This window comes from Salvelinus alpinus, chromosome 7, assembly GCF_045679555.1.
Source record: "Salvelinus alpinus chromosome 7, SLU_Salpinus.1, whole genome shotgun sequence".
Taxonomy (NCBI): Eukaryota; Metazoa; Chordata; class Actinopteri; order Salmoniformes; family Salmonidae; genus Salvelinus; species Salvelinus alpinus.
Genome location: NC_092092.1, coordinates 69719743 through 69735571, shown reverse-complemented (window position 1 = coordinate 69735571; position 15829 = coordinate 69719743). Strand labels below are relative to the sequence as shown.

The 15829-nt window shown below is 38.9% G+C and overlaps 1 protein-coding gene across 3 annotated transcripts in view; it reads right to left on the bottom strand.

The window, feature by feature from the left end:
• The window catches only part of mtmr7a (myotubularin related protein 7a), a 50677-nt gene that overhangs the window by 5951 nt on the left and 28897 nt on the right, over positions 1–15829 (bottom strand). For all 3 annotated transcript variants that reach the window (XM_071411451.1, XM_071411452.1, XM_071411450.1), the window contains exons 6-8: positions 4333–4467; positions 3878–4010; positions 719–828 (exon numbers count right to left, since the gene is read on the bottom strand). In XM_071411451.1, the coding sequence (XP_071267552.1) occupies positions 719–828; positions 3878–4010; positions 4333–4467 (378 nt within the window). The remainder of the gene's footprint in view (positions 1–718; positions 829–3877; positions 4011–4332; positions 4468–15829) is intronic.

Below are 15829 nucleotides of genomic sequence, written 5' to 3'. Positions count from 1 at the left end.
CACACACACACACACACACACACACACACACACACACACACACACACACACACACACACACACACCTCACTCCCCTTCTTCGCTTCCATGGCAACCCCTACGGGAACCTTTCCCCAATAGAATCTTTCCCCCACAGGAACCACACCTGTTGGCATTCTCACAAACAATCGCAACATTGTTTCAATAATATCTAGAACTTTTCTCGCAGCTCTGGGATATAAAGCTTTTTTGAGGCCATGCTCACAATTAATTCTGTGGCAGCACAATGACCAAACGATATACTGTATGTGAGGCTCTTGATCATATCTTTGATCATGACACTGGTGAAGAGGAGAGTCCTTGTTAAACTTTGACACAAAGTAGTCTGTGATAAATAGCACAATATGTTTCATCTGAGTATTTGTTATAGTCAACATAATCCATACATTGTGCTTTTTTTACTCAAAAACGAGTTGTATGAGCTCAGGTCAATGAGGCCTACAGGCCATAAATAGCAAATAGAAGATAAAAAACTGTTCACAAGAACTTAAGTTGATAAAAAGATCTAACATAACATTAGGTGATAAATATATGCATTATTATGGATTTACAATCAGCTATAATGGGTCGGTCATTTTTGACCGGGAACACAGAATTAATTAACATGAAAAGAACACAACAGGAGGGGTAAGTGTAGCACTGAGACAGACAGAGGGGATTATCGTCCAGACAGACTAACCTTGGCGATGAAGATGCCAGCGTCCAGGACAGCTTTGATGTGTTTTAGCCAGCCTGAGCTTTCCAGACCCTCCAGGAACTCTGACATGGAGGGGGACCATGCCTCACTCACTGCAGGGGAAAACACACCGGGGTCAGTGGTAGACACGGATACGGTTACAAATTCCAGTAACTTCCCCGGTAATAATAATAATAATTCCCAGGTTTTCCAGAAATCATGATTGGAGGATTCAAAGATTTTCTGCTTATTCCTTCCTGATTCCAGGAATCTTCTAACCGGGATTTCTGGAAATCTTTGAAATTCAAGGTTTTTCTTTATTTTTACTATTTCCTACATTGTAGAATAATAGAGAAGACATCAAAACTATGAAATAACACATATGGAATCATGTAGTAACCCCCAAAAAAACCAATTTTAAACAAATCAAAATACATTTTAGATTTTTCAAAGTAGCCACCCTTTGCCTTGATGACAGCTTTGTACACTCTTGGCATTCTCTCAACCAGCTTCACAAGGAATACTTTTCCAACAGTCTTGAAGGAGTTCCCACATATGCTGAGCACTTGTTGGCTGCTACTCTGCGGTCCGACTCATCCCAAACCATCTCAATTGGGTTGAGGTTGGATTATTGTGGAGGCCAGGTCATCTTATGCAGCACTCCATCACTCTCCTTCCTGTTCAAACAGTCCTTACACAGCCTGGAGGTGTGTTGGGTCATTGTCCTGTTGAAAAACAAAAGATAGTCCCACGAAGCGCAAACCTGATGGGATGGCATATCGCTGCAGAATGCTGTGGTAGCCATGCAGGCTAAGTGTGCCTTGAATTCTAAATAAATCACTGACAGTGTCACCAGCAAAGCACCCCCACACCATCACACCTCCTCCTCCATGCTTCACGGTGGGAACCACACATGCGGAGATCATCCGTTCACCTACTCTGTGTCTCACAAAGACACAGAGGTTGGAACCACCAAAAATCTCCAATTTGGACTCATCAGGCAAAAGGACAGATTTCCACTGGTCTAATGTCAATTGCTTGTGTTTCTTGGCACAAGCAAGTCTTTTCTTCTTATTTGTGTCCTTTAGTAGTGGTTTCTTTGAAGGCCTGATTCACACAGTCTCCTCTGAACAGTTAATGTTGAGATGTGTCTGTTACTTGAACTCTGTGAAGCATTTATTTGGGCTGCAATTTCTGAGGCTGGTAACTCTAATGAACGTATCCTCTGCAGCAAAGGTAACTCTGGGTCTTCCTTTCCTGTGGCGGTCCTCATGAGAGCCAGTTTCATCATAGAGCTTGATGGTTTTTGCGACTGCACTTGAAGAAACTTTCAAAGTTCTTCAAATTTTCCAGATTGACTGACCTTCAAGTCATAAAGTAATGATGGACTGTCGTTTCTCTTTGCTTATTTGAGCTGTTCTTGCCATAATATGGACTTGGTCTTTTACCAAATAGGGCTATATTCTGTATACCACCCCTACCTTGTCACAACACAACTGATTGGCTTAAATGCATTAAGGAAAGAAATTCCACAAATGAACTTTTAACAAGGCACACCTGTTAATTTGAAATGCATTCCAGGTGACTACCTCATGAAGCTGGTTTGAATAATCTCAAATATAAAATATATTTAGATTTGTTTAACACTTTTTTGGTTACTACATGATTCCATATGTGTTATTTCATAGTTTCGATGTCTTCACTATTATTCTACAATGTAGAAAATAGTAAAAACAAAGAAAAACCCTGGAATGAGTAGGTATGTCCAAACTTTTGACTGGTACTGTATGTTTAGAAAATAGATCAGTTTTCTTCCCAATATGATGTTGGGGACTCTTGAGTCAATATTGACACAGGCCATTTGACACTGGACATCGCTTTAAATATTGAGATAGGCCATTTGACAATGGACATGGCTTTAAATATTGAGACAGAAGACAGGCAACTAAATGCAGACCCAATTCTGCAGCATACAACTTAATGCATTATGTGATTTGTTTTCCTTGAAAACATACAGTGTATAATATTTCATTTTTAATCTGAAAGTTTAAGATCAATAATTTGTCAGTTGTGACAAAGTGACAAAATAATGTTTCCAGAGTTTCTCCAGTGTTGACAGCTCAGTTAACGAAGGAGAGTTTTCAAATAAACACAAATATTTTCAATTATCATTTGTAGATTTGCCAAATCCCTACAAAAACATCCATCTCTCCAGACGGCTATTAAGAGTTGACAGAGGTACACAGAGGGGTGGGTTGACAGATGTGTTGACGTGTGTGTGTGACCCTGAGTACTGTACTTCCAGACAACATTAGTGCGCTGACCCGTGAGCCCACCTGACATGTGACTCTGCAACAGGCAGCTGGAGCCTGCAGGTGAACAGGTTCAGTCAACCTTGGTTTTACAGCATGGGCTAATTTCCAGGAAACTATTGTTCTCTGAATATTTTTTTTATTTTTTAAATGTTGAACTGACATAGGTATCTACTGCATTGCCATGCAATCTGTTGCAGGACAAAGCCTCTCTCTTGCATTCTTCGGAACCCATAGACTCCCTTGTGTTTCCAGGGGGCAAGGAGTTATCACAGCTAAGCCCAGATATTATTTTTCATACGCTAAATCACATAATTCTCACGCCCTCCGTCTCCCTCTTAAGGGGAAAAAGGTCCCAAATCGGCCACTCCAGGAAACAAAAATAGTTTGCAGATGAAATCCAGATGGATTCAATGTCTTCCTGGCCCTGCGCATTACCCAGAAACGCTCCTATGGGTCAACCTAAGTCCTGATTGCAGAGCAGAGCAGTCTGCATCGCTGCATATTAAAGCCACAGGGGTGGCAGGGGACCTGGTATATTGATTCCACTTAAAGAGAATGAAGTGGGATCACAGACTAATCCAGTCTGGAACTGTATTGGGTTTAATAAAGTTGAGAGACAGTAGACATAAAAAACCTGTGGCTGTGAGTCAATATTACTTTGGCATTCTCTGAAATCAAGCTCTCAGTGATGTACTGAACAACACCGAGATTGGCTTTTATGGCGGAACGAGGTCTAGTGAGTCACAGAGTGATAGCTAGCTGGCCGACTGTGGAGTATTCATATGGATGCAATGTAAGATGATCTGCTACAGGCCTCCAACACCGTGGGAGTTGACCCGATTCATACCTTCTAGCATTTTCTGGAGGCTGTTCCTCATCACGTGGATGTTCTCAATGCCTATGAACTGAAACTTGATGTTGGAGTAGTTGTCTTCGTTTTCATAGCCTTTCCCTGCTGCTCGGTTTGCCATTGCATTCAACTGGAAAGACATACAGTACACACAGTTTAATCAAAGAGAAATCCTCAGAGAGACATGACTTTTAAAAACTAGATGGAGCAAGGCTTCCGCATGTTAAAGTTAGGATGAAGGTTGCCCCTGTTTTTGTACATGTTGTGCATGTTCTGAATGGCATGAAGCCAGGCATTTAATGTGAGCTTGACCAGCTGACACCAGGCCCAAGATGAGCCCCTGGCCCCAGGGCCCAGCTGGCAAAATGCTGTATTGAAAAACAAGCTCCACCTGAACATACAGAATAGACGTTGTTGATGGACTTCCATTGGCCCTGTGGCCAGGGGCTCACCTTGGGCCTGGTGTCCACCACATACATGAAGTCACTACGGGGGTTGGACCTCACGATGGCCTCCAGCATCTGCTCATCCTCCAGGCAGCGGGCACTGAAGCCAGACAGGGGCTGACTGCTACGACAGATGGCAGCCTGGGGAGGGGGTAGAAGGGAGAGACGTTACTCTAAAAACAAGACAATATACTATACAGTAGCCCTGTTGTACTATACAGTCAGAATAATGACATATTCACACTGCTGATGCATATTTCTAGGACAGAAACCTACATTTACCACAGTGATTATGTCTTGGCGTAATACAGCAACTGCACAATTTCATATTTTTGTATGAGGCGTGGGGGAGATTGGGCCAGCGACCCCTGTGTGGTTCCCAGAGTGATTTGTCCCCCACAGATCATACATACAGAGCAGCAGGGAGAACAGAGCCACATCTGAACACTGAACCCTGGGAACCTGACCTAACACATAAAACACTCTAACCCAGGCTGCAATATGAACTTTATATAGAGACTGGTCCTCACTGTTCTACTGCAATATGAACTTTATATAGAGACTGGTCCTCACTGTTCTACTGCAATATGAACTTTATATAGAGACTGGTCCTCACTGTTCTACTGCAATATGAACTTTATATAGAGACTGGTCCTCACTGTTCTACTGCAATATGAACTTTATATAGAGACTGGTCCTCACTGTTCTACTGCAATATGAACTTTATATAGAGACTGGTCCTCACTGTTCTACTGCAATATGAACTTTATATAGAGACTGGTCCTCACTGTTCTACTGCAATATGAACTTTATAAGGAGACTGGTCCTCACTGTTCTACTGCAATATGAACTTTATATAGAGACTGGTCCTCACTGTTCTACTAAAATATGAACTTTATATAGAGACTGGTCCTCACTGTTCTACTGCAATATGAACTTTATATAGAGACTGGTCCTCAATGTTCTACTGCAATATGAACTTTATATAGAGACTGGTCCTCACTGTTCTACTGCAATATGAGCTTTATATAGAGACTGGTCCTCAATGTTCTACTGCAATATGAACTTTATATAGAGACTGGTCCTCACTGTTCTACTGCAATATGAACTTTATATAGAGACTGGTCCTCACTGTTCTACTGCAATATGAACTTTATATAGAGACTGGTCCTCACTGTTCTACTGCAATATGAACTTTATATAGAGACTGGTCCTCACTGTTCTACTGCAATATGAACTTTATATAGAGACTGGTCCTCACTGTTCTACTGCAATATGAACTTTATATAGAGACTGGTCCTCACTGTTCTACTGCAATATGAACTTTATATAGAGACTGGTCCTCACTGTTCTACTGCAATATGAACTTTATATAGAGACTGGTCCTCACTGTTCTACTGCAATATGAACTTTATATAGAGACTGGTCCTCACTGTTTTACTGCAATATGAGCTTTATATAGAGACTGGTCCTCACTGTTTTACTGCAATATGAGCTTTATATAGAGACTGGTCCTCACTGTTCTACTGCAATATGAACTTTATATAGAGACTGGTCCTCACTGTTCTACTGCAATATGAACTTTATATAGAGACTGGTCCTCACTGTTCTACTGCAATATGAACTTTATATAGAGACTGGTCCTCACTGTTCTACTGCAATATGAACTTTATATAGAGACTGGTCCTCACTGTTCTACTGCAATACGAACTTTATTTAGACTGGTCCGCACTGTTTTACTGCAATATGAACTTTATATAGAGACTGGTCCTCACTGTTCTACTGCAATATGAGCTTTATATAGAGACTGGTCCTCACTGTTCTACTGCAATATGAACTTTATATAGAGACTGGTCCTTACTGTTCTACTGCAATATGAACTTTATATAGAGACTGGTCCTCACTGTTTTACTGCAATATGAGCTTTATATAGAGACTGGTCCTCACTGTTTTACTGCAATATGAGCTTTATATAGAGACTGGTCCTCACTGTTCTACTGCAATATGAACTTTATATAGAGACTGGTCCTCACTGTTCTACTGCAATATGAACTTTATATAGAGACTGGTCCTCACTGTTCTACTGCAATATGAACTTTATATAGAGACTGGTCCTCACTGTTCTACTGCAATATGAACTTTATATAGAGACTGGTCCTCACTGTTCTACTGCAATACGAACTTTATTTAGACTGGTCCGCACTGTTTTACTGCAATATGAACTTTATATAGAGACTGGTCCTCACTGTTCTACTGCAATATGAGCTTTATATAGAGACTGGTCCTCACTGTTCTACTGCAATATGAACTTTATATAGAGACTGGTCCTCACTGTTCTACTGCAATATGAACTTTATAAAGAGACTGGTCCTCACTGTTCTACTGCAATATGAACTTTATATAGAGACTGGTCCTCACTGTTTTACTGCAATATGAGCTTTATATAGAGACTGGTCCTCACTGTTTTACTGCAATATGAGCTTTATATAGAGACTGGTCCTCACTGTTCTACTGCAATATGAACTTTATAAAGAGACTGGTCCTCACTGTTCTACTGCAATATGAACTTTATATAGAGACTGGTCCTCACTGTTCTACTGCAATATGAGCTTTATATAGAGACTGGTCCTCACTGTTCTACTGCAATATGAACTTTATATAGAGACTGGTCCTCACTGTTTTACTGCAATATGAGCTTTATATAGAGACTGGTCCTCACTGTTTTACTGCAATATGAGCTTTATATAGAGACTGGTCCTCACTGTTCTACTGCAATATGAACTTTATATAGAGACTGGTCCTCACTGTTCTACTGTAATACGAACTTTATTTAGACTGGTCCTCACTGTTTTACTGCAATATGAACTTTATATAGAGACTGGTCCTCACTGTTCTACTGCAATATGAGCTTTATATAGAGACTGGTCCTCACTGTTCTACTGCAATATGAACTTTATATAGAGACTGGTCCTCACTGTTCTACTGCAATATGAACTTTATAAAGAGACTGGTCCTCACTGTTCTACTGCAATATGAACTTTATATAGAGACTGGTCCTCACTGTTCTACTGCAATATGAGCTTTATATAGAGACTGGTCCTCACTGTTCTACTGCAATATGAACTTTATATAGAGACTGGTCCTCACTGTTTTACTGCAATATGAGCTTTATATAGAGACTGGTCCTCACTGTTCTACTGCAATATGAACTTTATGTAGAGACTGGTCCTCACTGTTCTACTGCAATATGAACTTTATATAGAGACTGGTCCTCACTGTTCTACTGCAATACGAACTTTATTTAGACTGGTCCTCACTGTTTTACTGCAATATGAACTTTATATAGAGACTGGTCCTCACTGTTCTACTGCAATATGAGCTTTATATAGAGACTGGTCCTCACTGTTCTACTGCAATATGAACTTTATATAGAGACTGGTCCTCACTGTTCTACTGCAATATGAACTTTATAAAGAGACTGGTCCTCACTGTTCTACTGCAATATGAACTTTATATAGAGACTGGTCCTCACTGTTCTACTGCAATATGAGCTTTATATAGAGACTGGTCCTCACTGTTCTACTGCAATATGAACTTTATATAGAGACTGGTCCTCACTGTTTTACTGCAATACGAGCTTTATATAGAGACTGGTCCTCACTGTTTTACTGCAATATGAACTTTATATAGAGACTGGTCCCTACTGTTCTACTGCAATATGAACTTTATATAGAGACTGGTCCTCACTGTTCTACTGCAATATGAACTTTATATAGAGACTGGTCCCTACTGTTCTACTGCAATATCAACTTTATATAGAGACTGGTCCTCACTGTTCTACTGCAATATGAACTTTATATAGAAACTGGTCCTCACTGTTCTACTGTAATATGAACTTTATATAGAGACTGGTCCTCACTGTTCTACTGCAATATGAACTTTATATAGAGACTGGTCCTCACTGTTCTACTGCAATATGAACTTTATATAGAGACTGGTCCTCACTGTTCTACTGCAATATGAACTTTATATAGAGACTGGTCCTCACTGTTCTACTGCAATATGAACTTTATATAGAGACTGGTCCTCACTGTTCTACTGCAATATGAACTTTATATAGAGACTGGTCCTCAATGTTCTACTGCAATATGAACTTTATATAGAGACTGGTCCTCACTGTTCTACTGCAATATGAACTTTATATAGAGACTGGTCCTCACTGTTCTACTGCAATATGAACTTTATATAGAGACTGGTCCTCACTGTTCTACTGCAATATGAACTTTATATAGAGACTGGTCCTCACTGTTCTACTGCAATATGAACTTTATATAGAGACTGGTCCTCACTGTTCTACTGCAATATGAACTTTATATAGAGACTGGTCCTCACTGTTCTACTGCAATATGAACTTTATATAGAGACTGGTCCTCACTGTTTTACTGCAATATGAGCTTTATATAGAGACTGGTCCTCACTGTTTTACTGCAATATGAGCTTTATATAGAGACTGGTCCTCACTGTTCTACTGCAATATGAACTTTATATAGAGACTGGTCCTCACTGTTCTACTGCAATATGAACTTTATATAGAGACTGGTCCTCACTGTTCTACTGCAATATGAACTTTATATAGAGACTGGTCCTCACTGTTCTACTGCAATATGAACTTTATATAGAGACTGGTCCTCACTGTTCTACTGCAATACGAACTTTATTTAGACTGGTCCTCACTGTTTTACTGCAATATGAACTTTATATAGAGACTGGTCCTCACTGTTCTACTGCAATATGAGCTTTATATAGAGACTGGTCCTCACTGTTCTACTGCAATATGAACTTTATATAGAGACTGGTCCTTACTGTTCTACTGCAATATGAACTTTATAAAGAGACTGGTCCTCACTGTTCTACTGCAATATGAACTTTATATAGAGACTGGTCCTCACTGTTCTACTGCAATATGAGCTTTATATAGAGACTGGTCCTCACTGTTCTACTGCAATATGAACTTTATATAGAGACTGGTCCTCACTGTTTTACTGCAATATGAGCTTTATATAGAGACTGGTCCTCACTGTTTTACTGCAATATGAGCTTTATATAGAGACTGGTCCTCACTGTTCTACTGCAATATGAACTTTATATAGAGACTGGTCCTCACTGTTCTACTGTAATACGAACTTTATTTAGACTGGTCCTCACTGTTTTACTGCAATATGAACTTTATATAGAGACTGGTCCTCACTGTTCTACTGCAATATGAGCTTTATATAGAGACTGGTCCTCACTGTTCTACTGCAATATGAACTTTATATAGAGACTGGTCCTCACTGTTCTACTGCAATATGAACTTTATAAAGAGACTGGTCCTCACTGTTCTACTGCAATATGAACTTTATATAGAGACTAGTCCTCACTGTTCTACTGCAATATGAGCTTTATATAGAGACTGGTCCTCACTGTTCTACTGCAATATGAACTTTATATAGAGACTGGTCCTCACTGTTTTACTGCAATATGAGCTTTATATAGAGACTGGTCCTCACTGTTCTACTGCAATATGAACTTTATATAGAGACTGGTCCTCACTGTTCTACTGCAATATGAACTTTATATAGAGACTGGTCCTCACTGTTCTACTGCAATACGAACTTTATTTAGACTGGTCCTCACTGTTTTACTGCAATATGAACTTTATATAGAGACTGGTCCTCACTGTTCTACTGCAATATGAGCTTTATATAGAGACTGGTCCTCACTGTTCTACTGCAATATGAACTTTATATAGAGACTGGTCCTCACTGTTCTACTGCAATATGAACTTTATAAAGAGACTGGTCCTCACTGTTCTACTGCAATATGAACTTTATATAGAGACTGGTCCTCACTGTTCTACTGCAATATGAGCTTTATATAGAGACTGGTCCTCACTGTTCTACTGCAATATGAACTTTATATAGAGACTGGTCCTCACTGTTTTACTGCAATATGAACTTTATATAGAGACTGGTCCCTACTGTTCTACTGCAATATGAACTTTATATAGAGACTGGTCCTCACTGTTCTACTGCAATATGAACTTTATATAGAGACTGGTCCCTACTGTTCTACTGCAATATGAACTTTATATAGAGACTGGTCCTCACTGTTCTACTGCAATATGAACTTTATATAGAAACTGGTCCTCACTGTTCTACTGTAATATGAACTTTATATAGAGACTGGTCCTCACTGTTCTACTGCAATATGAACTTTATATAGAGACTGGTCCTCACTGTTCTACTGCAATATGAACTTTATATAGAGACTGGTCCTCACTGTTCTACTGCAATATGAACTTTATATAGAGACTGGTCCTCACTGTTCTACTGCAATATGAACTTTATATAGAGACTGGTCCTCACTGTTCTACTGCAATATGAACTTTATATAGAGACTGGTCCTCAATGTTCTACTGCAATATGAACTTTATATAGAGACTGGTCCTCACTGTTCTACTGCAATATGAACTTTATATAGAGACTGGTCCTCACTGTTCTACTGCAATATGAACTTTATATGGAGACTGGTTCTCACTGTTCTACTGCAATATGAACTTTATATAGAGACTGGTCCTCACTATTCTACTGCAATATGAACTTTATATAGAGACTGGTCCTCACTGTTTTACTGCAATATGAGCTTTATATAGAGACTGGTCCTCACTGTTTTACTGCAATATGAGCTTTATATAGAGACTGGTCCTCACTGTTCTACTGCAATATGAGCTTTATATAGAGACTGGTCCTCACTGTTCTACTGCAATATGAACTTTATAAAGAGACTGGTCCTCACTGTTCTACTGCAATATGAACTTTATATAGAGACTGGTCCTCACTGTTCTACTGCAATATGAGCTTTATATAGAGACTGGTCCTCACTGTTCTACTGCAATATGAACTTTATAAAGAGACTGGTCCTCACTGTTCTACTGCAATATGAACTTTATAAAGAGACTGGTCCTCGCTGTTCTACTGCAATATGAGCTTTATATAGAGACTGGTCCTCACTGTTCTACTGCAATATGAACTTTATATAGAGACTGGTCCTCACTGTTCTACTGCAATATGAACTTTGTATAGAGACTGGTCCTCACTGTTCTACTGCAATATGAACTTTATATAGAAACTGGTCCTCGCTGTTCTACTGAAATATGAACTTTATATAGAGACTGGTCCTCACTGTTCTACTGCAATATGAACTGTATAAAGAGACTGGTCCTCACTGTTCTACTGCAATATGAACTTTATATAGAGACTGGTCCTCACTGTTCTACTGCAATATGAACTTTATATAGAGATGGGCCCTACTAAACTACTGCAATATGAACTTTATATAGAGACTGGTCCTCACTGTTCTACTGCAATATGAACTTTATATAGAGACTGGTCCTCACTGTTCTACTGCAATATGAACTTTATATAGAGACTGGTCCTCACTGTTCTACTGCAATATGAACTTTATATAGAGACTGGTCCTCACTGTTCTACTGCAATATGAACTTCATATAGAGACTGGTCCCCACTGTTCTACTGCAATATGAACTTTATATAGAGACTGGTCCTCACCGTTCTACTGCAATATGAACTTTATATAGAGACTGGTCCTCACTGTTCTACTGCAATATGAACTTTATATAGAGACTGGTCCCACTGTTCTACTGCAATATGAACTTTATATAGAGACTGGTCCTCACTGTTCTACTGCAATATGAACTTTATATAGAGACTGGTCCTCACTGATTTACTGCAATATGAGCTTTATATAGAGACTGGTCCTCACTGTTCTACTGCAATATGAGCTTTATATAGAGACTGGTCCTCACTGTTCTACTGCAATATGAACTTTATAAAGAGACTGGTCCTCACTGTTCTACTGCAATATGAACTTTATATAGAGACTGGTCCTCACTGTTCTACTGCAATATGAGCTTTATATAGAGACTGGTCCTCACTGTTCTACTGCAATATGAACTTTATAAAGAGACTGGTCCTCACTGTTCTACTGCAATATGAACTTTATATAGAGACTGGTCCTCACTGTTCTACTGCAATATGAACTTTATATAGAGACTGGTCCTCACTGTTTTACTGCAATATGAGCTTTATATAGAGACTGGTCCTCACTGATTTACTGCAATATGAGCTTTATATAGAGACTGGTCCTCACTGTTCTACTGCAATATGAGCTTTATATAGAGACTGGTCCTCACTGTTCTACTGCAATATGAACTTTATAAAGAGACTGGTCCTCACTGTTCTACTGCAATATGAACTTTATATAGAGACTGGTCCTCACTGTTCTACTGCAATATGAGCTTTATATAGAGACTGGTCCTCACTGTTCTACTGCAATATGAACTTTATATAGAGACTAGTCCTCACTGTTCTACTGCAATATGAACTTTATATAGAGACTGGTCCTCACTGTTCTACTGCAATATGAACTGTATAAAGAGACTGGTCCTCACTGTTCTACTGCAATATGAACTTTATATAGAGACTGGTCCTCACTGTTCTACTGCAATATGAACTTTATATAGAGATGGGCCCTACTAAACTACTGAAATATGAACTTTATATAGAGACTGGTCCCTACTGTTCTACTGCAATATGAACTTTATATAGAGACTGGTCCTCACTGTTCTACTGCAATATGAGCTTTATATAGAGACTGGTCCTCACTGTTCTACTGCAATATGAACTTTATATAGAGACTGGTCCTCACTGTTCTACTGCAATATGAACTTTATATAGAGACTGGTCCTCACTGTTCTACTGCAATATGAACTTTATATAGAGACTGGTCCTCACTGTTCTACTGCAATATGAACTTTATATAGAGACTGGTCCTCACTGTTCTACTGCAATATGAACTTTATATAGAGACTGGTCCTCACTGTTCTACTGCAATATGAACTTTATATGGAGAATGGTTCTCACTGTTCTACTGCAATATGAAATTTATATAGAGACTGGTCCTCACTGTTCTACTGCAATATGAACTTTATATAGAGACTGGTCCTCACTGTTCTACTGCAATATGAGCTTTATATAGAGACTGGTCCTCACTGTTTTACTGCAATATGAGCTTTATATAGAGACTGGTCCTCACTGTTCTACTGCAATATGAACTTTATATAGAGACTGGTCCTCACTGTTCTACTGTAATACGAACTTTATTTAGACTGGTCCTCACTGTTTTACTGCAATATGAACTTTATATAGAGACTGGTCCTCACTGTTCTACTGCAATATGAGCTTTATATAGAGACTGGTCCTCACTGTTCTACTGCAATATGAACTTTATATAGAGACTGGTCCTCACTGTTCTACTGCAATATGAACTTTATAAAGAGACTGGTCCTCACTGTTCTACTGCAATATGAACTTTATATAGAGACTGGTCCTCACTGTTCTACTGCAATATGAGCTTTATATAGAGACTGGTCCTCACTGTTCTACTGCAATATGAACTTTATATAGAGACTGGTCCTCACTGTTTTACTGCAATATGAGCTTTATATAGAGACTGGTCCTCACTGTTCTACTGCAATATGAACTTTATATAGAGACTGGTCCTCACTGTTCTACTGCAATATGAACTTTATATAGAGACTGGTCCTCACTGTTCTACTGCAATATGAACTTTATTTAGACTGGTCCTCACTGTTTTACTGCAATATGAACTTTATATAGAGACTGGTCCTCACTGTTCTACTGCAATATGAGCTTTATATAGAGACTGGTCCTCACTGTTCTACTGCAATATGAACTTTATATAGAGACTGGTCCTCACTGTTCTACTGCAATATGAACTTTATAAAGAGACTGGTCCTCACTGTTCTACTGCAATATGAACTTTATATAGAGACTGGTCCTCACTGTTCTACTGCAATATGAGCTTTATATAGAGACTGGTCCTCACTGTTCTACTGCAATATGAACTTTATATAGAGACTGGTCCTCACTGGTTTACTGCAATATGAACTTTATATAGAGACTGGTCCCTACTGTTCTACTGCAATATGAACTTTATATAGAGACTGGTCCTCACTGTTCTACTGCAATATGAACTTTATATAGAGACTGGTCCCTACTGTTCTACTGCAATATGAACTTTATATAGAGACTGGTCCTCACTGTTCTACTGCAATATGAACTTTATATAGAAACTGGTCCTCACTGTTCTACTGTAATATGAACTTTATATAGAGACTGGTCCTCACTGTTCTACTGCAATATGAACTTTATATAGAGACTGGTCCTCACTGTTCTACTGCAATATGAACTTTATATAGAGACTGGTCCTCACTGTTCTACTGCAATATGAACTTTATATAGAGACTGGTCCTCACTGTTCTACTGCAATATGAACTTTATATAGAGACTGGTCCTCACTGTTCTACTGCAATATGAACTTTATATAGAGACTGGTCCTCAATGTTCTACTGCAATATGAACTTTATATAGAGACTGGTCCTCACTGTTCTACTGCAATATGAACTTTATATAGAGACTGGTCCTCACTGTTCTACTGCAATATGAACTTTATATGGAGACTGGTTCTCACTGTTTTACTGCAATATGAGCTTTATATAGAGACTGGTCCTCACTGTTTTACTGCAATATGAGCTTTATATAGAGACTGGTCCTCACTGTTCTACTGCAATATGAGCTTTATATAGAGACTGGTCCTCACTGTTCTACTGCAATATGAACTTTATAAAGAGACTGGTCCTCACTGTTCTACTGCAATATGAACTTTATATAGAGACTGGTCCTCACTGTTCTACTGCAATATGAGCTTTATATAGAGACTGGTCCTCACTGTTCTACTGCAATATGAACTTTATAAAGAGACTGGTCCTCACTGTTCTACTGCAATATGAACTTTATAAAGAGACTGGTCCTCGCTGTTCTACTGCAATATGAGCTTTATATAGAGACTGGTCCTCACTGTTCTACTGCAATATGAACTTTATATAGAGACTGGTCCTCACTGTTCTACTGCAATATGAACTTTATATAGAGACTGGTCCTCACTGTTCTACTGCAATATGAACTTTATATAGAAACTGGTCCTCGCTGTTCTACTGAAATATGAACTTTATATAGAGACTGGTCCTCACTGTTCTACTGCAATATGAACTGTATAAAGAGACTGGTCCTCACTGTTCTACTGCAATATGAACTTTATATAGAGACTGGTCCTCACTGTTCTACTGCAATATGAACTTTATATAGAGATGGGCCCTACTAAACTACTGAAATATGAACTTTATATAGAGACTGGTCCTCACTGTTCTACTGCAATATGAACTTTATATAGAGACTGGTCCTCACTGTTCTACTGCAATATGAACTTTATATAGAGACTGGTCCTCACTGTTCTACTGCAATATGAACTTTATATAGAGACTGGTCCTCACTGTTCTACTGCAATATGAACTTTATATAGA